Source organism: Heloderma suspectum, chromosome 5 (assembly GCF_057233095.1).
Source record: "Heloderma suspectum isolate Gila_16-S chromosome 5, 16-S_ref, whole genome shotgun sequence".
Lineage (NCBI taxonomy): Eukaryota > Metazoa > Chordata > Lepidosauria > Squamata > Helodermatidae > Heloderma > Heloderma suspectum.
In genome coordinates this window covers 74,449,935-74,473,961 of record NC_139462.1, presented here as the reverse complement: position 1 = coordinate 74,473,961, position 24,027 = coordinate 74,449,935, and the positions used below count along the sequence as shown (strand labels likewise).

General features: G+C 38.9%; 1 protein-coding gene across 2 annotated transcripts in view; it reads right to left on the bottom strand.

Moving 5' to 3' along the window:
- TLL1 (tolloid like 1) overlaps nucleotides 1-24,027 on the bottom strand; it is a 162,412-nt gene that overhangs the window by 42,691 nt on the left and 95,694 nt on the right. For both annotated transcript variants that reach the window (XM_084860287.1, XM_084860286.1), the window contains exons 6-9: nucleotides 19,388-19,566; nucleotides 16,238-16,343; nucleotides 14,256-14,380; nucleotides 7,036-7,151 (exon numbers count right to left, since the gene is read on the bottom strand). In XM_084860287.1, the coding sequence (XP_084716413.1) occupies nucleotides 7,036-7,151; nucleotides 14,256-14,380; nucleotides 16,238-16,343; nucleotides 19,388-19,566 (526 nt within the window). The remainder of the gene's footprint in view (nucleotides 1-7,035; nucleotides 7,152-14,255; nucleotides 14,381-16,237; nucleotides 16,344-19,387; nucleotides 19,567-24,027) is intronic.

Sequence of the window (24,027 nt, the reverse complement as noted above, 5' to 3'; positions counted from 1 at the left end):
CACTGCTTGAAATGAGAGCAAGACTTTTGTTCTTTCAAAAGAAAAAAGAAAAGAAAACCTTGGCTACTTCATATTTAATGTAAGATGAAAATTCTTAAATTTGCCAACACCCAAAGATTGTTTCAGGCTTTAGAGGGGATTTTTCATCCTAACCCCACCCCCCTTTGCCAGAAATGAATGAAACTCACTAAGCTTAATATGCACTGGCCCAGCACCAATACGTTTATTTAAGTCCCATTCAATTTTGTTAGACTCCCTCCACAGTGAGTATGCATAGGATTCCATCATTACGCTTCCAGCTATGTTTGAGACAGAGATAATCAATAGCTCTGATACTGCTGACCCAAAATCTTTAAAATTATAACATTCTTTATAAAATTCTCAGTCATCGTTTACATATCATGAGATTTTAAAACAAACTTATAGTTATGGCTTATTTCTGAGCTTTCCAGATATGTTGCCATTCTATTAAAAATCATAGGCAATATCCTCAGAAGACTTCTTCATATGTTCAGTGAACATGTGAATGGTAGGGAGGAACAGGTCACAACAGCAGACTCTGCCCTGTCTTCCATGGATTCAGCTAGAATGCATTCCATGCATGAATGCAAATAGGGTTCTTCCCCCTTCATGCATTCAGTAAATACATAGAGAAGGTATGAACAGGGCTAGAGTTAAGATTAGAGATGTGCACCAACTGCAAGATCTGAGACAGAGCAAGGTTTGGCAATTTGGAAAACAGCCCAGTTTGGCACAGACCAATTTGGAGGACACCCTCTTCAACTCGGATGTGAATTCAAATGTCGATTCAGAAATCCAACTCTTCATGCCTCCTACTCACTATAATTGGAAATCAACAAATGGTATAACTTTTTTCTGCTGGCAAGAATTGGATGAGATTTGCTGGCATAGCCATCCCTTGTAAGGGGACTATGCCTGCCAAATTTCAGATGCAGACTTTTTGTGCTATGCACCTTTATATTTTGATTTGTTGAAGACATCTGCTAATAATTTTTTTTTACATTTCTTGGCAGAATTGGATGAAAGTTGCAGGGATAGTTGCCCCTTCTCAGGGGATCAAACCTGCAATGTTTTAGATGAATAGGTCCAAGGAGCTTTGTGCAAGAGCAGCTTTACAGTTTGGGGGTTTCCAAAAAACAATGTGTTTATCCCCCTATTTTTGTCGTGGGCACTTGTTATAAAAATGACATACAGCATAGAGGTAGCTCTAGTTAAGAAACTGATCTTCAAATGAAGTACCTTCAATACATTATGTAACAAGGGAGAAAGCCTTTTCTGCTATAGCACTCCAGCGATGGGACACAGTCTCTTCAAAGTTACATCACACCAACATGGCAATCCTTCCAGGAACAGGTTAAAACTATTCTGTTTTCCTGGAATTTTAAGTTGGATTGCTTGTCTTGTATCTGCTATCTCTTGATAATTTTGATGATTGTATTTTATTATTGTTGTTTGTATTTATATGACTATTTATAGTCATGGTATCCATAAGGATGAAGGGTGCTTTATAAATTCTAGAAAGAAAGAAAGAAAGAAAGAAAGAAAGAAAGAAAGAAAGAGGCAGAAAACACATATGCCAAAATTCAGGCATTTGCATTCTACAGAAGTCTAAGGACCAATGACTTTTGTGAATGACTGATTTTTTGAAATGTTAATGCTCAAGATAGCACATAAAGAAAAACACTGCAGCAACCATTCATTGTAATATTATGCTCTTTTAAAAAGAAAAGAAAAGAAAAAGGTGCCAAAATCCATACACTTTTCATTAGCCTGGACTTCCTTCCTTTGTCCTGATTCCTTCCTGTTGCTGATGTAAACAATAGTTTGAAGCAGCAAGCTAAATAGATCAATTTTAGGCTTATCTCTTAGTTTTAGTGGAGTTTGCCCGCCAATAAATGACAAGTTAAATTATTTTGATTTGGCGTGTCACTGGAGCTATGGAAATCTGCCAGTGTTTCCCCTGAATACTTTAACATCATCAGTAAACATTATCATTCCCTCTAATAGCAAGCTCAGGTAGATGAATGCATATCAATTTGGAAGCAAAACAGGGTCTCCAATAGCTCTATAACTGTATACCCTCATTTCCTTGCACTAGATGTTATAACTGCTGCCCCCTCTCAACCACGCAGCCCCTTCAGAACTGTTTCAGAGGGGCTTCTAGCAAATAGCATGGAGGCAACCAACAGCCATTCTCTCATTGCACCTTTGCTTCCTTTAATGCACCGCTGACTGCCAACTGGGAATTAGGAAAACAGCTACATCCACAGCTGAAGCTGTTAAGGAGTGACAAGATGGCTGATAGCACCCTACACATCCGTGGACTAAGGCAACAAATGTACACTGGGGACATACTTGTTGTGGCTCCCACTTGTATGTTTTTAATAACAACCCCCTTTAAAAGCACACATCGTTCACCAAATGAATGATTCAAAAATTACCACTACAGTTGACCAGAACCTAAAGCATCATAGTAAAGCAAGGGCACTGATCAGCTTGGCTAGTGCCATTTTGCTCTAACATTGGACATACCACATTTCAAACATTTTCTGCAAACGAATAACTTGCTACTGTTAAGCAAATTCAGTTTCATACTGCAATTGCATACTTCCCCCTGGCAGCTACTTTGGCAGCTGTATGTGTCATCTATCTGTGTGGGAATCTATCCTTTTCTCTAGATGTAATGAGGAAATATAACACTGAAATGCAAACGATGAGCTTAAATGTTCATTAAGTAGTGTCTGACTACACATCATATGCATGTGGTACCCTATTAAATAACATTGTACTGAATTCTTGCAAACATTTTGATTTCATTTGGGAACCCTTGCAATAATGGAAAGACATTTATATGCATTCAAAATATAACTACCCCCCAAATGGGCATCATAGGTTTTCAAAGCAAGTACATATTCTTATTCTTTTATTTAATAATTTCCTAAATGATGTACTAGGTATAGTTTTCAGCACTTGCTTTCTCCCGTTGCCATTTTTTGTTGAAGCTGAACTAGCTGAACATGGGGGGTGGGAGTGCAAAACAGACATGATGTCAGAGATATGAGACTAGATCTTCCAATCTTGTATTCTCATGATCATTTTCAAGAATATAGCCCACAATGGTTGATAGATCTAAGGAGCTGGGATGGCAGAAATATCTCTACCTTTGCCCAATCAGTATCAAAACCTGATTTTGAGAGTATATCTTGAAAGCATTCAAATAAATCACTACTTTCAGTCTAAGAGATGCAACAGATGAGCTGGCCCTCATATGGAGTGTGACTTATGCAGATCTTTAGTACTTTCCCCCACTAACTCATGCTTTTGTAATATAGAAGCCAGTGAGATTTACAAGGAGCCATAGAGGAGAAACCTGCAGTAACTCAAATGCTGGTTGCCGGGCCCAACTGTTTAGGTGCCAGTGGCCATTGGTGCCAGCGGGCGTCTGGAATTTTCTACCCTTAATCATTGGGACTGATACAATTTGCTCATGGGATATATTGTTTATGTTGGAATCTGAATATTTAAGGAAAGAAATGGGCTGCAATTTGTGCGGTTAAGCTGAAGTCAATGGGATTTAAGCACTCCAGCTGTGTACAGGATTTCCAGCTACTACCAAAACCCAATAGGGAGTTAAGTATCCTCAAAGACCACTGAAATCAATGGACTAAAGCATGCTTAACACTGTTGGACTGTTGCCTTAAGATTTTCAATAAAAATTGATACACTTGGAAAATGCTAGTTTAATCCTTTCATAAACTTAAAACTGTAGAACTTCTGAGTCATAGTTATTTTTATTGTAGGCAGGAAATATATAATGATGGCTTGTTTAATCAAATTATGTGGCAAGCTTCAGTCTTTGAATGTAGAATTCGTTATTTTCAAAATTCAATTTCCAGTGTTCCTGGATCTGCTATAGCAATATTGCTTCCCTTAAATCCAAGCAGAATGGCATAATAATCTAAATTACTTGAAATGAAAGAATGTTCTTTCATTCTTATTTCACACTGTTTTGTCTTTCTGAGAATGTAGACGGCAGGCAAGTTGAATGAAATAGTGTTTACTATATTTCTTTCCACTGTGATATGGAAATGAAGCCAGCCAGCATAGTCTCAGAAGAGAGTAGGGCGACCCTTTAAATAGGAAATGCAGTATACTGTACACAAGATTTCACAATATACTGAAATCTTTCAGTACTAGTATACTGTCTTTCATAGCTATGGTAACACAGGAACTAAACATTACATTACTTGTGGTATGAAATAAACATAAATTTATTCCAACTTCCGTTTTGCAACTCAGCAGACACAAAAGAACAGGGGGCAAGATAGATCAACAGTTCAAGAGGACAGGATGGCTGCAAGTCTCCAGAGGTAAACAATCAATGAACATTTGTCAGCACAACTGAGAAATTAATGGTTATGTAAGCAAATTCAGTAGTAGCAATGCTGCCTCATGCAGAATAATGAATCACACATTTTCACTGCTGGGACAGGAAAGCCCACAATACATTATGGAAAGGAGTAATTCAGTGCAATATGTGTTCAAGATTATTTTAACAAAACTGTACAACAACTGAGAAAATTCAAAGTAATGCAATTTCTTTATATAAAAAATGGCAGTGGAAATAGCTATGCCATTTTCCAGTTACTGTATATACGTATCAAAGAGGCAAATACAACATTTGATATGTGAACTAGCAGTAGTTCACATCTCTGGGGAGAGATGGGCGATGGGCTTCATATCTGAAAGTGGTGAAATAGGTGGTCAAAATAACACTTAGATTAATGGGGTTTTAGTAGTGTTAAGCCTGTCATGCAGTCATGCTTTCAAGGTGTTTTGTGTGTTTGTGTTTTCATCTTTAAACCTAGAAACATACTTTTGGTGGGGAAATGGAAACTCTCATGATTAGTAAGAAATCCCCTAAAATTACAATCCTATCTACAGAAAACTTGTGGCATAATCTGTTTTTGAGTCTGCATCAATGTGCACAAAGATCAGCATAAGTAGTATCAATATTGTATTATGATTTCAGTTTTATTCTGCCCTTCCTCCAGTGAGTTCAGGTTTGAGTACCTGGTTTCCATCCCTACTTTCATTCTCAGAACAACTCTATGAGGTACCTTAAGTTGAGAGAGAATGACCAGGTTTGGATGACATCAGATGGCTCATGGTTGGTTGGTTGGTTGGTTGGTTATTTATTTATTTATTTCTATAACACCCAATAGCTGACGCTCTCTGGACAGTTCACATGGTTATTTAACTGATGGAAAGCCACGGTGCCCGTGGGTGCCAAATTAAATATGCAACCCCCACTCGGGGTTTATCGTGTCATGCGAACCCAGCAAGTGTGGTTTATGCAAGGGTTAACCAACCCTCACATAACCCTAAAACAGATTATGGGTAATGTGAGGGTTATTTAACCCTCGCATAACCCACACTCACCAGGTTCGCACAATACAACAACCCCAGGGGTTGTATATTCAAAATGGTGGCTGCATGCACCCTGCATGAACTGCTGCCTCACTGTGGGTTATTTAATAGGCTGCCATGTCATGTGAACAGCCCAGCAAGTGGCCCAATGTTATGCAGTGAGCTTCATGGCTGACCAGGAATTTGAACCATGGCCTCCCTCATCTATTTCCAACATTCTAGCAATTACACTACAACCTGGGTTTATTATTAATTGCCTGCACATACCTATCTAATATTTTCCCCAAATTAGCCAATAACATAATCCTCCTATACAAGTTTACTCAGAAGTAACTCAGTGCCAATGTGGTGCAGTGGCTAGAATACTAGACTTGGATTTGGGTGACTAAAGTTTAAATCCCTACTCAGCCATGGAGCACATTGGGGAACCTTCACACTCTCATGGCCTAACCTACCTCACAACATTGTTGTGAGGTTAAAAAAAAGGATGGAGGAGACCCACGTACATTGCCCTGAGCTCTTTGGAGGAAGGGTGGGATATAAATGTAATAAATAAAACAAATAAATAAATCCCACAATGTTTGATGGGGCTTACTCCTTAGTCATTGTGTTTAGGAATGCAGAATAGCAGAGCATTCCTAAGGGGGGTGGGGGGGGGTGAACTAGCAGATTGTCCACCACTTCCAAAGCCCTACCGGCTTGCATTGGCCTGGGGGGTGGGGCTTACTCTTTCTTTTGTTCCCAGCAGTTTTGTTCCCTACACCCCACCCCACCCCCCACTCTAGTCTTACCAGAGAGAAAATATATATGCCAGCTCCAGGCTGGTGTAGCCAAGGGGCTCAATCCTCAGGTCTCTCAGGGGAATGAAGGGGCCTTGGATCAAGCAGATCCAAGGCTGCCTTCAATCCATTCCCGCTTTGTGCCACAATTTCGGGGCCTACCACTGGCAGAAAATTGCTGGCGGTAGGTCCATGTCCATGGAACTCTCTGCAGGAGTACTAGAGGCTGCCAGGGAAGACCTGCCCATTCCCCGACCAGCAGAGTTCCTCTTTGCTGTCAGATGGCCTTTAACTCCTGGACTGCACTCTAACTCCTTGGATAATATTTACTTATCAGTCTCTTGCAGTGCTTTTACTACCATATCAAATAGGGGTTAACATTGTTAGAAACAATACCCATAATGAAGAGAAGCAATAATCAGAATATGCCAAGTATTATATCTCCCTCCATGATGACAAATTTGGCACAACAGGCACCCATTTCAATGGTTTTTTTCAAATGTGAAACCTCAGAAGACTTGGACCATGAACTCATTTTCACATGGGGTTCCAGATGCAAATGGATCTGTACTACAAACAAGAGCTAAAGTCAAATGGATGACTGCACAATTCAAAATCGATAGCACATTAACCCACTCTTAACGCCATTCAAGAACTCACTGAAGTGGAGATTTAAATCAAAGGGAAGGTTTATTTTTTTAATAAAAATTTCACAAGATCAGGAGAAACATGAACAAATAATGAAATAATGTTTTATTTGTCTGAGGGAGCAAAAGGCTGACACTTGGGAATTAGAGCAAAATACCTTCTCTCCGGGCGTCACTGAAATTCTCCATATGCAGTGTGTATATGAAGGATAGCCATTTGGAAATCCTGGAGAGGAAAAGTTGCCTGTAGACTCTTGTAGTGTTTCACCACATGCTGAAAGACATTTCATATTATAGAAACTGAGGGCTGCCTGATGAGCTGCAAAGTGGGTGTGTTTCTTCTTTACTGTGATTCGTTAGCAGCAGAGGGAGAATTACAGGTGGGCAAATGATGAGTCTTTATGCAAAGAAATAACCTTAAAACAGGTTGCCATGATTTTTTTGTTATAGCAAAAATATTATTTTCATATACTTTTCCCATACTTGAAATAAAAATAAAAATTACAGCAGTCCTTAAAATGTCGGTGCCGCCAGTCACGCAAGATTGCAGGCATAACCTTATTTTTTCCCCACAGAAATAATATGCAAAAAAAACAAGAAGTGAAGGAATGATGCTGGAAATTAACTAATATTTTTATTTAGTAATGTTAGATGAGGATTTATTTATAACAGAAAATTATAATTGAAAAATGTATGCATATATTTCCTGTAGCAATATGGATAATAAACCAAAGGAATTATAATGACCAATGACATCTACTTTATTTTACAGCTATATTGACACCTGTGTTTATTCTGTTATTCTGTTTCATGTCTTACCTGTCTATCATACTACTTGGTTTTCTCTGACTATTTCTTCTCTGCCCATTGAGTTTCAGCACTATTACGTTTTTTCTCCACCAGTGGGGAGAACCATTTTCTCCACCATTGCCACCAGTGGGAGGGAAATTTACTACTCCAGCTCCAGGGCTGGCATAGTTCCTGGGTATGTCAGGGGAATGAGGGGGCACATTTCTAAACCATGATGTAAGAATTAGTATTTAGAACCCAGAAAGTAACCACAATCAAAAAAGACTAGAGCATTCTTACCAAAAAGGACAAATTCCTTCAACCTGAAGCAGCCATTTAACATTCTTACTAAAAATGACTAATTCCTTTGGCCTGAAGTAGCCATTTAACATAACCAAAATAAACAAACCTGTCGATCTAAACAGCTTTTTGGATGCTCCCACACCGACTAACTACCAGAAATGGCTTAAACGCTATGCGTGACCATTTGATGTTGTACACCAGACTTTTATTGTTTGGAATAATACTAATTGCTTGTACTAATTTTTACATGATGGTTTAGTCATATTTTAGATTAACACAAGGTTCTTTTATTTCTTTATATGTTTCAGAACGTAGGAGGGAATGTCTTCCCCCCACCCCTTTTCTTTTATTCAGTTACCAGTTGCATGGTGTGGATCTAAGTTTCTATACATATAACAACTACTGGTAAATTAATTATTTTATTATTCTATATTTATTTGACTATTTAGGTATGGCATATTATCTCGGGGATCTCTAAGCTTGTGTATTTTGCTTTTTAGGTTCCATGTAGGAATTCAAATATCGTGTTAACTTTGTTTTAGTAAGAACTGTAATGGTTGTTTATCTTTATATTTTCTCTCACTGAAGAGGACCAGATTGGTTGAAATGTGTTTCAGATATTGGCATTGTGTATATGCACAGCCTTGGTTTTGGAAATTAGTATTGTGAAAATGTACAACCTATCTATGTGATGTATTAATGGGCATTTTTGACTGCTAATCAATTGTTTTAATTTTGAGTGAGATATTAGTATTTATATTAAAATTTTGTTATATTTTTGGATATATATACTTTTCCTATAACCTATGGAGGGAACAATCCTATGGCTGCTGGACAGCAGCTAGATGGCCATAGGATATGTTGCTTTCCGGGAACAGACCTCGGAGCCTGCGCTGACCTCCCCCCACTTCCAACAGCCCTGTCATCCACACTCACAAGAGGAGTGCGGAGCGGCCAAAAAGGGGCGTGGCTGGGGGCGTTCCGGGGTGGGGGGAAATGCCTGTATGACACATCCTAAGTGTCGTACAACAGCCTCCTCCCCCACTCCGTCCTCCTGCGGCCAGACAGCCGCAATCAGCTGCCTAGCCAAAAATGCAGGGCAGGAGAAGCGCGGAGGGAATGATCTCCTCCATGCTTCTCCTGCCCTGCTTTGGATAGGTGGTCGCCTCCGGGGTCAGAGGTGGCCACCTTTCTGGATAGGATTGCGCTCTTAGTTTCTAAGGTTTTGTGTGAATATAGACAATGCAGTTCTATAGTTAGCATCCAACACATGACAACAATGGACTTAAACTCCATGGTGAATATTAAATATATCTATCTGATGATGCAATATTACAATGGCATTTGAGATCATTTGAAAAGTGCAAGAAAAAGGATTTTGGTACAGTATGAAAAGTAGTTAAAAGATCAAAATGACATTTGCCCATATTTGCAGAGAAATAAGTACGGTCTTAGCCTAAACCATTTTCCTTTTCCCACCAAACATGTATCACATGATATCTAATCAAAGATAAGTTAGGTACTGAATAATTATTTATTTATTTATTTATTTATTTATTTATTTCAGTATGAAATAATTTATTCAGTACCTGACATTTTCAGAGTAAATACCTTAGCTGATTATCAGCAGTTTATTTTTAACTCTACAGTCATTAGTAACTCCACTAAACAGCAGAGATTGGTATCCTGGGTTTCCCCAGTGCTGACTGCGGTGGAATTAAAGCTGTACTGAAGATTGGCTTAAAGTTTAAAAGACTTCTCAGGGAACAAGTATACTGCTGCAAATATCAAGTAAACAAAACAAAAAGCAAAATAAAACCATAAAAGGACAACTAACAATGTTGCCAAAACTTATCGTTATATGTTTTGGAATATGAATTTGCTTAATTTGCTTATTTGCTCAGATGCAATAAAAATTGAACATTATGTTACTCAAAATGCAGACTGCAATCCTACAGCAGGCCAAAGGCTGGTCATACAGGCCGCAGGAAGCGACCAAGGTGCTACTCAATTGGCAGCAGACCCACACACCTGTAGAGAACATTTTTTGAAAAACTTAAGTTTATCATTAGTCATACACATGCTCAGTATAGATCCCATGATTTTGACTGGATTGGGTCTTTTGCATATTGTCCAAATCATCCCAAATTACAAATGCAGGGAAAACCACACTGGAAGCCACAGCTTTGCTTAATGTTTTTTGCCCCAGCAGTTCTCAGTGCCTAAGACCCAAGTAATTTCTCATTTTAAAGTAAAGCTTCTCTCTTCAGTAGTGGAAACTAACACAGTAATAAGATAAAACAAAGTCCCTGCCATATACATACTTACCTCTCCCACACCCACCCCTGCCATGCACACATTTTGGGGAGATCATGGCAACTGTTTTCAAGTCGTAATTCTGAAATCATTAACAACTTCATAAGAATTATATTAATGACAATTATATTATGTTTATGGTACGGGTGGTCAGATAAGTCTATTTCTCATCTATGTCAATTTCACATTGTTCATTCATAAATCCATTCCATCCCATTTTGACATTATTTTGCATTTTTTTAAAAAAAAATCTGCATGAAAATTCATATTTAAATATGTATTTTAAATACATATTTTTGAATGTATTTTCTGACAAAATATGCATTTATAAACCTATTTTTCCTGAAATTACACATTTCTAAATCTATTTTATCCTAAAATATGTATTTTAAAATGCATTTGGGCATGCCTTTGAAACAAGAACTGCATCACAAAATTTGAAAACATGCAAAATCTGAAGGATAATTATGTTCTGATCTGTACATTAGTCCAAGAGAACAGGTAGTTTACAGAGGAATATGCAAAGAATAAATTCCTCAAGAATTCCTGGTCTATAGCACTCTTTTCTCAATATTTCCTAGATCATATGGTTCACTAAGGACTGGGTATGATACTATTACATAAACTGAGACCATATGCCAGCAAATGTCCTATTGGTTTTAATGGGATTAATTCAAGAAGATTTACCCATCACAATCTGCATACTCTGCAATGTGACCATTTCATGTCCTTTCATTCTGTATGTCTTTATTTTTCAGTTTGTTTATACTGTTTGTGCTGCTCCATTTTACCAGTTTTCTACAGCGAACGTACACCTGTCTAGGAGCAGTATATAAACCACATGCAGATTTTTGCATTTGGCAACCACGTGTCTGTTTTGTTGCAAGTACATGCTTTGGGAAGCTGTAATTGGCCATAGCTCTCTAATATCTGTATACAATATGCACATACATCAAAATAGATGCATGTATGATCATCACCAATGGCTGTCTTCACAAGATTTTTGTACTCACTTCCCCCCGCCCCGCTGCACAGAAAAAAATAGCAAATTCATCATATTTGAAGCTGCCTACATACTTCTGCACTTTGTCATGGAAAAATGTTCTATAAATGTTTAATTTAAGAAAACTCAAAATAGTATAAACAATGAAGAGTCTTGTGGCACCTCAAAGGCTAACACATGGAGGGAGCAATCCTATGGGGATAGGCGGACGCCTCTGAACTCGGAGGTGACTGCCTATCCAATGCAGGGCAGGAGAAGTGCGTTGGGGATCATCTCTTCCACACTTCTCCTGCCTTGCATTTGTGGCTAGACTGCTGATTTTGGCTGTCTAGCTCTGGGAAGTCGGAGTGGAGGTGATGGTGGCTGGACGACACATAGGATGCACCGTACCAGCATTTCTGCCCTCCCCACCCCCGGGAATGACCCTTTAATGCTGCTCCGCACTGCTCTTACATGCACAGAATGCGGAGCTGTTCTATGCTGCCCACAAGGCAGCATGGTGGGGGGTTGGTTCTCCAGGAACTGACCTATCCTATGGCCACCTAGCCACTGACTAGCAGCCATAGGATTGCGCCCTTATTCTGGCAGAAGCGTTCATGGACCATAGCCCACTTCATTAGATGAATGAAGTATTATGGAGAGCTTCAAGTTACTCAATGCATCTGATGACGTGAGCTACAGTCCACATAAATGCATGCCTCATCTTTAATCGGCCACAAGACTCTTTGTAGGTTTTGCTGCAAAAGACTAATACAGCTACCCTCCGGAAATTATCAAATAGTATAATATTTATATGATGGGATGGACAGATCTGTCAATCTTGGTCTCGCTGAGTTTCTCATCTTTTTGAGGTCAAGCTCATTCTGTTCCATTTCTACATGAGTTTGTGATTTTATTTTAAAATCCATATGGAAATTCATACTTTTTTGTGTCCATTTTTCATAATGTATGCATTAATATACATGGGTTTGTGCACAGATTTAAATGTAAACGTTTTTTCAAAGGACTTTACATTGCTGAAAAGCTGTTTTGGACATACTTTTCTCAAATAAACACATTTTATGCACACGTTTCCCTAATATGTGCATTTTTGAGTGCAATATGCCCGAGATAAGCTGCACTGGAAAACTTGCAAAAATGTGGATTTCAGAACACAACTCTGACTTGGCTCGCTGAAAAGCTCAGGTGGTGCAAATTGAGTAAGAAACCTTGACAGAGTGAATTTCTCAGCCATCCCTACTTATATGACTAGTTCAGATGTAACAGGAAACCATGGTTTCCATACTATGTGAATGAGCCTGCAAAGTCTTAGCCTTGCATGTTCCCTCCTCTCCTTTGCATGCCAGGGGAACATCAGCTTTTAAAGAAGCCATGGTTCCCCATTAAATTCTAACTCTCTCAGTCCAAACTACTTAAAGGAAAGGATAATCAGAGCAATCTTTTTGACATATTGAAATAATTTATTAATAGCCTTTTCATCATCTCACTCTACTGAAAAAGTTGAATTAGTTTAATGACACTGTTTCATTGCACTGCCTAAAAGCACTGCCATGTTATATCACATGTCTTATGGCTAGCTAGTGCCATATCTACCTGTCATCATACTATCTGTCATATAGGTTAGATGCTATCCCTGACAAATTTCAAGTTCTGCTTTTGACTGGGCAATAACTTGGCACTAGCAGTTGAAACACTAAGTTCATTGCAGTGGTCCATGATGTAATTAGCTAAAATTCCATGCAAGAGAATTCAGAGGATTTCTGTTCATGAATAAACTGCCAACAATGACAATGTACACATTCTTTGTGAGTAGGCTTATAAAAGGGCTTGCTGTTAACAAACTTTATCTTTTACAGCCCATTAATAATAGGCTTCATTGTCTAAAAGAAACGAGAATGCCATAAGAAACTAATTGCTGCCTCATCTATATCTATATCTCTCCTAAGAACAAGCACACTCCAGTATGAATCGTAACACAGCTTTTATTTCCTATATTGCCTGGATACGTTCTTTCAGCATGATTTGTGTCTTTGGCATGCTTACATCACACGTAGGCCCTATGAAGTGTTTATAATAATATACAGAGTGCAAAATAATGAGTGAGGCAAAGATATAAATGTTCCTGAGGAAAACTATGTAAATGATGTGTGTGGGGGGGTGTCCTTTATATTCCCTCCCTAATTGGTGCCCCTTCAGGAGCTGATAGGTTTGAGAACTTCAAGTAGCATCACATAAGAAATACTCTGTGTCGTAGAGGCAAGAGTTGTAGGCGGAAGAGGGAAATTATATAGGGGCACAGGTGAATGGTGACCACTCATATAAAGGCAGGAGAAAGTAAGATGCTGATGGGGTTTCATGGACCCAGGGAACAGCTGATCTACAAGAGACAGGCATTGGCTAAAGAGGCAAAACCAGATAAAAGGACCAAGGTTCAAAGCCCTCTGCACTACAGGTCCTGATCAAACATACTTCCTGTATACACTATTTCTGTACTTCTTTCATTATTTCTAAAACAAAACGCTATCCAGGGCAATTGTTTTGCAGGGCAGCTGAGTATGTTAAACAAAGCCATCACCTATCTAAACATATTTATTTATTTATTTATTCCATTTCTATACTGCCCAATAGCCGAAACTCTCTGAGAGGTTCACAAAAACTAGCTCTGGGTTAAAAGTACCAATAGAATGAGTCATGTTTTTCCCACCTCCATCTCCAGCAAATGAACAGCTACAGTAGGCAAGCACAGAACTGCCATATGAGACAGTAAATTCAGATTCAGGCCATTCATACCTAAACGCCTAGTGTTCCAGAGTTATCACACTTAAGAATGTTTATGATTTTCCATTTATACTGTGCATCACCTGCCTGAAACAGTGAAGAAAGCAGCTTATTCAAACTTATCAGTTACTACTCATGAACTCTGTAGTAAAACATGCTTCTTGGTGTGTATATTTTATGATGCGGTACCTGGACATCTATACAATTTCCTTGCTTGTGCAATATCTCCTTTACTTAATCGTGTGCGCTGACCAATGGCTGGTCGGATCCCATTATCATCACGGGAAGGAAGTATGGTATCCAGAAACATGCCCCTACAAAAATAAAGAAACCAAGAAAACCAAATCAATTGTCATATCGAACTAGCCTTGAATTTACAAAATATAACTTTTGTTTATGTATATTACCATCTACTTAGCCAAATTAAGTTGGCTAAGTTGGTTAGTAGTAAGATCTACTGTAATGGAAAACTCAACAAATAGACCGACATACTCATTAAGGGCGCAATCCTATGGGATGCACCCTGGCTACTCATAAGTCTTTGAAGTCGGAGGTTTACGAGTATCCTATGCACTTTGCGCCTCCTGTTCTTCATTTTAGCTTGGTGAGCGATTTTGCCAACCTAGCAGAGGCTTCAGGGAGAAGGAGGGCAGGAGGCTGGGAACGGCTGGGGATACCTTGTATTCCCACATCCCCAGTCTCCTCCCCACCCCCAGGAATGTCTCCTTTCCCTTCCTACAAACTTGTATTTGCAAGCTCATAACAGCAGCCAATGTGGTTCTGTTTGTGCTGGCTGTGGGGGGGGGGGGACACAGTTTCCTGGCTCCAAGCTCAGAGCGCTGTCTGAGCTCAGAGCCAGGAAACTGAAGAACCCTATGTCCCCCAGATGCTTCTAGGGGGCATAGGATTGCTCTCTAAGTGGCTTGTTGGAATAGTCTGGTTTGTTGCTGACAACCATACAATAACAGCTGAGGAAACTGTCCTGCTCAAGTCCCTGTTCCTTAGGAAACTGTCAGTTACTCAGCTCAAAATGTGATCTTGTATAGATAATTTTAACTACACTTGTAACTGAACATCAAGAACATAATGACATACAGTAAAACTATTACTTCTCATATCACTAATTAGTCCATTAAAATCTGGTTCAGAATGCTTCTGCTTTTGAGGAACATCAGTACAGTTTTTGTGCCCAATCATTTCCCCAACTGTTTGATGTGTGAGAGACAGATTTATGTTTATTGACTGTGCAGCTAGCACACTTTATCCTAAATATTTGTCAGTGCAATGAATCTTAGAATAGGGCTATGGCAGAAAATACTGATAACTGTGGTCAACAAACAGAGGCTGCCTCTTGAATAGTGGTGAATTTGTTATTGTCACATATTAATACCAAAAAACAAAATGGAACAAATCCTCAAAATGTAAGAGAACCTTCAAGGGAGCAAGAAGGAAGAGAAAGCTTGTCTCTATACATTCAAAATGCAAAATGATCATATACAAAAGACTTGCATATAAGAACAAATCCAGATTTTTAGCTTTGTCATTAAACACAGTGAGTGCTTTCTGGAGGTTTTATTTCCATCACTGTAATCTAAAAATGATCAAATTAGTGTCATTTACAATTGGTAAGGTATATTCCCTCCATGAGTTACAGAATTTGTAATATAAAACATCTGGAAACATTCCACATTGTTTCTATTATTGTTACAATGCTTTACAGTAGCCTGGAATAACCTTTATTAAGACAGGTTTCTGGCAGATCTCTACTGCTAGCATTCTAAGAAGCCTTTATTTGAACTTTGCTTCTGCCATAGTCAAAATATGACTTGCCCCTTTGAAGACAATGGTTATGACCTAGCAGCTCTAGCACAGGAAGTTCCCAAGTCACTTCTATGAGCAGAAGAATTTTGAGTGCTAAGAAGAAGTTCTCAAGAAAATTAGGAACAAAATTGCTCACGGTTTAAGCATGGTAAAAGCAATCATGAGTGGAAATATTTCTGAAATAATCAAATGAATCAACAAGAGGCATTTTGACAGCTGTTGGCTCTTTACTGACAAGCTATAACATCATAATGCTCTTCTGTCAATTGCCTGCATCAAAATCACATCTATAGAATATTCACATTAAAGAATAGAATTAAAAGTCAAAAGGTATAACCTGAGACTCCAACCTTGAGAAGGTGTTCCTGGCATAGTGCATAATGCTATCAAAATCATATGACTCCCCCAGAGAATTCACTTCTCCAGGCTCCATCTTCAAAAAGTTGTACTCCTGACCTGTAATTCATAAATAAGATCTCATGAAATCCTTTCCTAAACAGACAGACAGACACGCACACACACACACACCAGGGGGGGGGGAGCAGAAGTCCCAGCCTTTCTATTTGTATACAAGCTAAATCTGATCTAATAGTTTAATCTGAGGAAGATATAAGAAATTGGTCTGCCAACATTCCTTACTGTCTTGACAAAGTGTATTGCATGACATCCCGGCACCACATAGGAACTATCCATGAGCACCAGAGGGTGGGCCAGCTCCCATGGATGGGGAGAGAATGGGACAATAGTACTGGCTTCTATGCATCACTGTCTCTGTACAGCAGAGCAAAGGATTGGCCTCATTTTTGTTTGGCTGCAGTAAATGAATATACACTGGATGGATGGATGGATGAAAGAAAATAGAGAGACAAAAATTACACCTGTTCTGGCACATCAAAGAGAGAATACTGTAATTATTTTGAAGGTTTTAATGCTATGCCTTTCAGCAACAAATATTACATTTATATGAAGGCATTGCCAGTTCTTACCCTCAGCCATTCCTCATTCAGTTAGAGAGATTCAGTATCAACCAAGTCAAGAATTTCTGCAGTTCCTATCAGCTTTTTAATTTGCTTTTTAATGTAAATATTCTAAAATATGCATCCTTACCTTATGAATTGAATTATTGTTATGACTATCTTATGAAACCGCATCTTACTGTGCAATATATTACACTGAATAAGAAGAAAGCAATATGGAGATAACTATTCTGGTAATATATTATCTTCTGTCATTCTCTGAGGCATTCATGATATATTCTTATTTAATGTCTTGTTTGATACTCTGCTGCTGTGGATACCATGTTTTTGTGATGCTGCCTGCAACATCATGTGGAACTTATTTTGCAACTCTTTATTACACTCAAATTACTATCATTTATATATCATTATACTAATTGTCAAAGTGCTTGATCATCTGAAATCACAATGTGTGAACTCAGTTTCTACCACCACATATACATGTTTCTCCCAACAGCCACCCCTTTTCCATATTGCACCTCTACATCCCTGGATGCGTGTATTCTTCATTTGCCATCTTTCTTCTACCAATCTGGCATTCCATACCATTTGAATGATATCTTTCTCAGATGTTTAGCTAGTATGGAACATGGAGGGAATGCTTTGCAATGGCTCTGGTCCCATTTGGCTGAACATTCCCCCAGAAGGCTGGGGGATTATGGCTTGGCTCCTCGGCCATTGCCCTATGGAGTTCCTTGGGGCTCTATTTTATATTTTCTACCCTTTGCTATTTAACATCTACATGAAGCTGCTGGGAGAGGTCATTGGGGGAGTTGAGGTTTGGTCTCATCACTACGCTGATGACACTTAGCTCTGTCTCTCTTTTCCAACTGATGCCAAGGAGGCTGTAGAAATCCGAAACCGTTCCCTGGATACAGTAATGGTTTGAATGTGGACTAATAAATTGAGGCTCAGTCCTCACAAGACAGAGGTCTTAATGGTCAGTAGCCAGTCTGATCTGAGATTGGAATTACAACCTTTTCTTGATAGGGCTGCACTCCCTCTGAAGGATCAGATATGCATTTTGGAAGAACTCCTGGATCCAGCTGGGCTCCTGCATACTCAGGTGGCAGCCACGGCCAGAAGTGCTTTTGCTGAGCTTTGGTTGATGGGCCAGTTGTGCCCCTTTCTGGAGAATACTCATCTAGCAACAATGATGCATGGCTTAGTTACTTCCTGTTAGGACTACTGCAACATGTGTATATGTGGCTGCCCTTGGAGAGTATTCAGAAACTGCAGCTGGTGCAAAATGCAGCAGCAAGGTTACTTTCTGTTGTGCACTTTATACACCATAGTGCATTGGCTTTCACACAGAGTCAATTCAAAGTGCTGGTTCTTACCTATAAAGCTCTAAATCACTTGAGACCAGGATATCTGAAAGACCACCTCCTCCCATATGAACCTGCCAATACCTTATGATCTTCATCTGAGGCCCTGTTACATGTCCCACCACCAAAACAGGTAAGGTCTGTGGGGATATGGCAAAGGATTTTTTCTGTGGCAGCACCCCAATTATTGAATTCTCTTCCTAAGAGAGATTAGTCCCTTCATTGTTTATCTCCAGTGGGCTGTACAGACATTCCTGTTCCACTTAGCGTTTGTTGGTTTTTAAGGGGTGACAGCTGATTTTAATCTTCAGGGGTGTTTTTAGTGCTCCGTTTTTAATCTTTGTTGTGTTTTAAATTGTTTTCATATTTGTTTTATATATTGCCTTGAGGGCCTTATGATTGAAAGGCCATCTCAAAATATTTAAACAAACAAATATCTCTGTATTAGGTCCCTCACACCCTGCGGATTCATTTGGTGCGTTGGATCCAGAGTTTGGTTCCGCTGGTGGTAGCATCCCCGAACAAAGTTCTACTCAGAACACTCCTGCAAGCAGAAGTGGGAGGAGATGAGGTTTTCACCCATTTCCCCCTCTCTCTGCAGCTGCTAGAGCCACCTCCCATACTGTTCCAGAGGATCCCCCAACCCTCTGGTGCAGATTGGGGGGGGCATGGGGACTGCCATGGAAGAAGGACATTGATGAAAATTGCCTCCCATTTCACTGCAGGATTCCTTTCCAGAATCAGAGCCCTTCTGCCTAGAGGAAGCAAAGTCTGGATCCAGCCCGATATTTCAGAGCTTAAGATTCTAGTTTTCAATCACCCAAGTGCTAGAGCAATAGTCAGCTGCTTCATCCTTTGACCTCTATACCTTAATGGGGACAGCTTCTCCAAACAAGCATGAGCCAACATGGCAGCAGCTTCAAGCTGAGGAAACTTCATAATACATCAACTAGTTTTAGTAAATATTCACTAACATAAAATGGCTTGTATATTGCGAATGCCTCATAAATGCTCAGTCCATAAATAGGGAGCGGCTATATTTCACTGTTTCAAAACAATGCAATAAAACTGGTGATTAAGAACCAAAAAACCCACAAGTAAATAAAATATACTGCAGCATTTTAAAATATAGAACACCACACTAAAATGGTCTTACCTGGCTGGATGTTCTCTCTGATAATGGTTACATGATCATCTCTGTCTGGTCTTGTGTGTTCATGCCAAAAGCCTATCACATGCCCCAGCTCATGAACAACAATTCCAAATTTATCACAGTTCTTGCCAATAGAAATTGCCTGAGGACCATTACCCCTTCGACCTACATAAGAGCAGCACCTGTAATTTAGGACAAGAACACAGATAAAATCTTCAATTAAAATTGTTTGCTGCCAAAAAGGTGCTGGGACTTTTATTCTAGTTTTCTGAAAATCCTTAGTTGTTCTGCAGTCTGGCAGGACAGATTAAAATTTGGGTTTTTGAAAAGGAAGTGCTTAATTGGAAAGATTTAACATATTTTATTCTTAGAGGGGTGTTTGTGTTTGATTATGTATGTGTAAGTATATGTTTAAGCAGCACTTGTTATTACAGCAGGTATCCATAAAAATCACAAGGTCCATAAGGAGGTCAATGCCAAAATGGAGCATGATCCTGTTACTAAAAGCAGAAGAGAACTGAAAAAGGAGAGCATTTCTGAGAAAGGCAGTGGAATAGCATGGGACTCAATTCCACCCCACCCCTGCACCCCCACCCCCATCCTTTATCAATTTGCTTTGGGCTGCAGCTACATTTCTGTGTGCTTAATAACTGGGAATTTGAAAGTCATTACATTTTATGTTTTTAAGGAGAAACAATATGGAATATTTTGAATAGTCAAAATGTATTATTTTGACATTTATTGGATTTTTCTCTTAACTTACTCTGACTTAATGCCAAACTAGATGTGATATTATATTTATTTATTTATTTATTTATTTATTGCATTTATACCCCGCCTTTCTCCCTCTCGCAAGGAACTCAAGGCGGCTGACATTATCCTCCTCCTCACCGTTGTATCCTCACAACAACAACCCTGTGAGGTAGGTTGGGCTGAGAGTCTGTGACTGGCCCAAAGTCACCCAGTGAGCTTCCATGGCTGAGTGGGGACTAGAACCCGGATCTCCCGGCTCCCAGTCCGTCACTCTCACTTCATATGTGAATGCTTAGGGATTTTATTATATTAAGTGGTATATAAGTATAACAAATAAATATCAGAAGATCTGTGATAGCTATCGGGGAGGGGTATTAAATAATAGCAGCAACCATTGGTGGGTGATTCTATTGGGCTGTGGTACTGGGAAATTAGGGGCACTTCTTTCCCTCATGCTTTTTTGCCAGGTGAAATCCTTTTGAAGCTGGTATTTGTTCCATGGGGACCAAATGCACTCTTAGCTCAGAAGTTCTTTTTAAATGGCTTAAAGAACTAGGGTGTTTTGGGGTGGAAGATCTGACTCATGGCACAGAAGCTCTTATTTACTACAGTTCAAGCAGAAATTAATCAAGATAGCAGTCCCATGGAAACATTTTTGGGCCCTTTGCTCATCCCTGCTCTCATGCTCAGTCCTCACTGGGCTGTTTTTGGGTTCCCTCAACCTGACAGTTTTTTCCTAAAGGATTTTTATACTTCTTGTATGTGGATCATGCTATTTTTGGATACATAAGTATCTGAAGTATACACTAATAAAATAAGTTAGTTACTAATATATAGGTCATGCCCATATTCACATAAATATTGTATGACTTGATAACATGCTATATAGGTTTGGAAGAGGAAACTACTCCTAAATATCACTTAAATAAAATTCATAACACAAGCAAAAATGATAGCTGGGTTATATGACAAAAAGAGATTCTGCTATGAATCACACTCTGAAGAAAACATTTAGGGTTGTATCCAATGGCGTCATTTTGCTGATGGAAGCAGTTCCATCAGCGGAACCAAGATGGGGGCAATTCCCCCTCCCCTGGCAGCTCCCCACACACCCTCAAAAGGCTGGGAAACTCTTTGGAGCAGATTTTCAAATGGCACTGAAGGCTGCAAGGAGTCCCACTGCACTAGTAGATTTCCGCTAGAATGATGTTGGATGTAACCCTCAGAAAGAGTTCTCTAGTTTACTTCATTTTTGAAAAATGCATAGGTAATATCCCTGAGCTCATCTTTACCACACCACAAACTGCAATCAGAATAAAATCTTGGCTTAAATACAATGACTTAGCTAATTCAAAGGTCCCTTGATATCAATGGATCTTAAGTTTCAAATAATTACATTTGGAATCGCAGGTTAAACTGAGTGAATTAAATACATGTAATATGTGGTTACTTAATTTATTATGCAAGCAAGATCCCTTGAGGTATAAATGGAATATTTTTAGCACAGAGCCCCCCTAGGTCTGCATAAAAACACGCTCTATAAAAACCTGGTTTGCAAACAGGATTCATTTAAGGTAATGGACTACTGAAACAGAGTTCTTTGTATAAGGCAGGTCTTACATTACTTTATATGAGATTGAAATCCCCTGAAGACAGTTAAACATATGAACAGCTTCTGACTTATTTCAGCAATCCACTCCTTTTTAACATCATGTAGGTCACATTGGAATAAAAAATACCCGTGAACTAGGGGGATGTGATGCAAAACATTTAAACGATAAGCACTACATCTTAGGAATTTTTTTTTTTTTAAATGGCAGTTAATCATTCTAAGTCTCTATTACATATAATCTCTTATTCCCATCTGTTCTATCCCACTATCTCCACCTGCTCCCTTGCACATGCAGATCTCTGTAGATCACCAATAACTACCTATGTAAACCTCCCATGGCCCTGCAGATCACAATTTGTAAAAACTATTTGAGAGGGCAGGGTGGGGATGCTAAAATGCAGCTTACTCAGAATATTGTTACTAGTTACTCTAGATTTCTTGTACTGGTATAAAAGGGTACACAAACCTATTGCAAAAGTTACAGGCAAACCTTAAAGAGTAACTATGCCTACAATTCTGTTCCGGATAAAGTCTAATGATCCTTTTTGCTTTGAAATTGACTTCCAGTTACAAACTCCACTAATAATTTTTATTTTAATTAATTTGCTTAAGATATACATAAATACCTTGCCACATAATATGCCCTATCCTTTTTATAAAAGCAAGGTTCCAACAATTAATATATACAAAAGAATAAAACATACATACTAAAATTTCACAATTTGCTAAATCAAGGCCAGATCATGTTTAACTCCTACAGAATATTAAAAGCTTGCTTAAACAACTTTGTCTCCCAAAGGCAAACAAATATGAGCAATGGTGAACTCCCCCAGGAAGGGAGTTCACAGAACTGGAGCCACCCCTTATAAAGTCCCTGCTCCTTGCTCCTACTAGTATTACTTCACAAGGAATTGGCACTCAGCACAGGGCTTCCTCTGATTATCTTGATGGGCAGGCAGCCTCATATGAGGAAAGTTGCTCCCTAAGACATGTTGAACCATCCATTTAAAGCTTTAAAGGTTAAGACCAGCCCCTTGACTTGTGCCCAGCACCATGGAAACCAGTGCAATTCACTCAGATAAGTGTTATATGTGCATGGTTTCTCATTCCAGTTAAAAGATGTGCTGTCATATTTAGCACTAGCTGCAGCTTCTGAATCTGTTCAATGACACCCTAAAGTGCAACACTTTATACAGACAACAAACAGTATGGGGATTAAGCAGATCCCTGCAGCAGCCCAAAGGATAAACACCAATCCCCCACATACAAAAATATATAGGGTGTTAGGTTACTGTAGAAAACTAAAGATTAATGTACTTTTAATATAAATCAGCTGTTCATGGCAATTTCTTACTGGTAATCAGTGGATTATAAGTGTTGTACTTCAAAAGAAAACAGCAATCGGTAACAACTGGATCTTAAAATAACAGTCATTATAGTACAGAATACAACAGGGTCATTGGGACTCATTGCTTTGAATGACTTGCCAAATACATAACTGATTCATCCAGTTAAGTGCACTGAAACTACTAAGACAATAGCATTGAGTCAAAGGGTTAGGAATACAAAAATAGTGATACACCAAAAGAATACAATTGTCTGTATCACTATAGTGAACTCATATGCTAGGTGTACTTGGCCCAAGGCCCAGCAATCTGTCAACAGTAGGATTGCTTGGTCTCCTCTACAAACTATGCCAAGGCTGACTTTCAAGATCGTGATCTCTTTAATCTTTATTGCCTCAGACAGCAGTTAAAGGCACTAACTATTTATGAATCTCTAATTCTGTTTAATCTTTCTGGCTGATCAATAACAGCAAGTAAAGTGCAATAAATGACAGTCGAAGAGAAACTGAGGCGATCTGGTCATGATGTTAAACATGCTATTTGGGTGATAATGATAATTCTTCATGCCTTTGAAGGTTAAATCATAAAGGTGGGCTATAAGCTGATTAGAGAAGTTTGAAATCAGAACCAGGTCAAGAGCTTAGTGTTTATTTAGGCAGCTGGACAGTAAAAGCTGGGATAGTTCAACCATGCACTGCTATACATGTCAACTCTTAAGTAAGCCTCACTGAGTTCAATGGGACTTACTCCCAGGTAAGTGAGTATAAGATTGCAGCCTAAGCACCTCATAAAATTATAATAGCAACTTAACATTGCATGTACTTTATACCACTTGGAGTGAAAATTATGACTTCACAAAACACCTTCCATCCCTAGTTATAAGGTATAATAATAATTCACTATAGAAAAGTTATCTAATGAAGTAATACAGT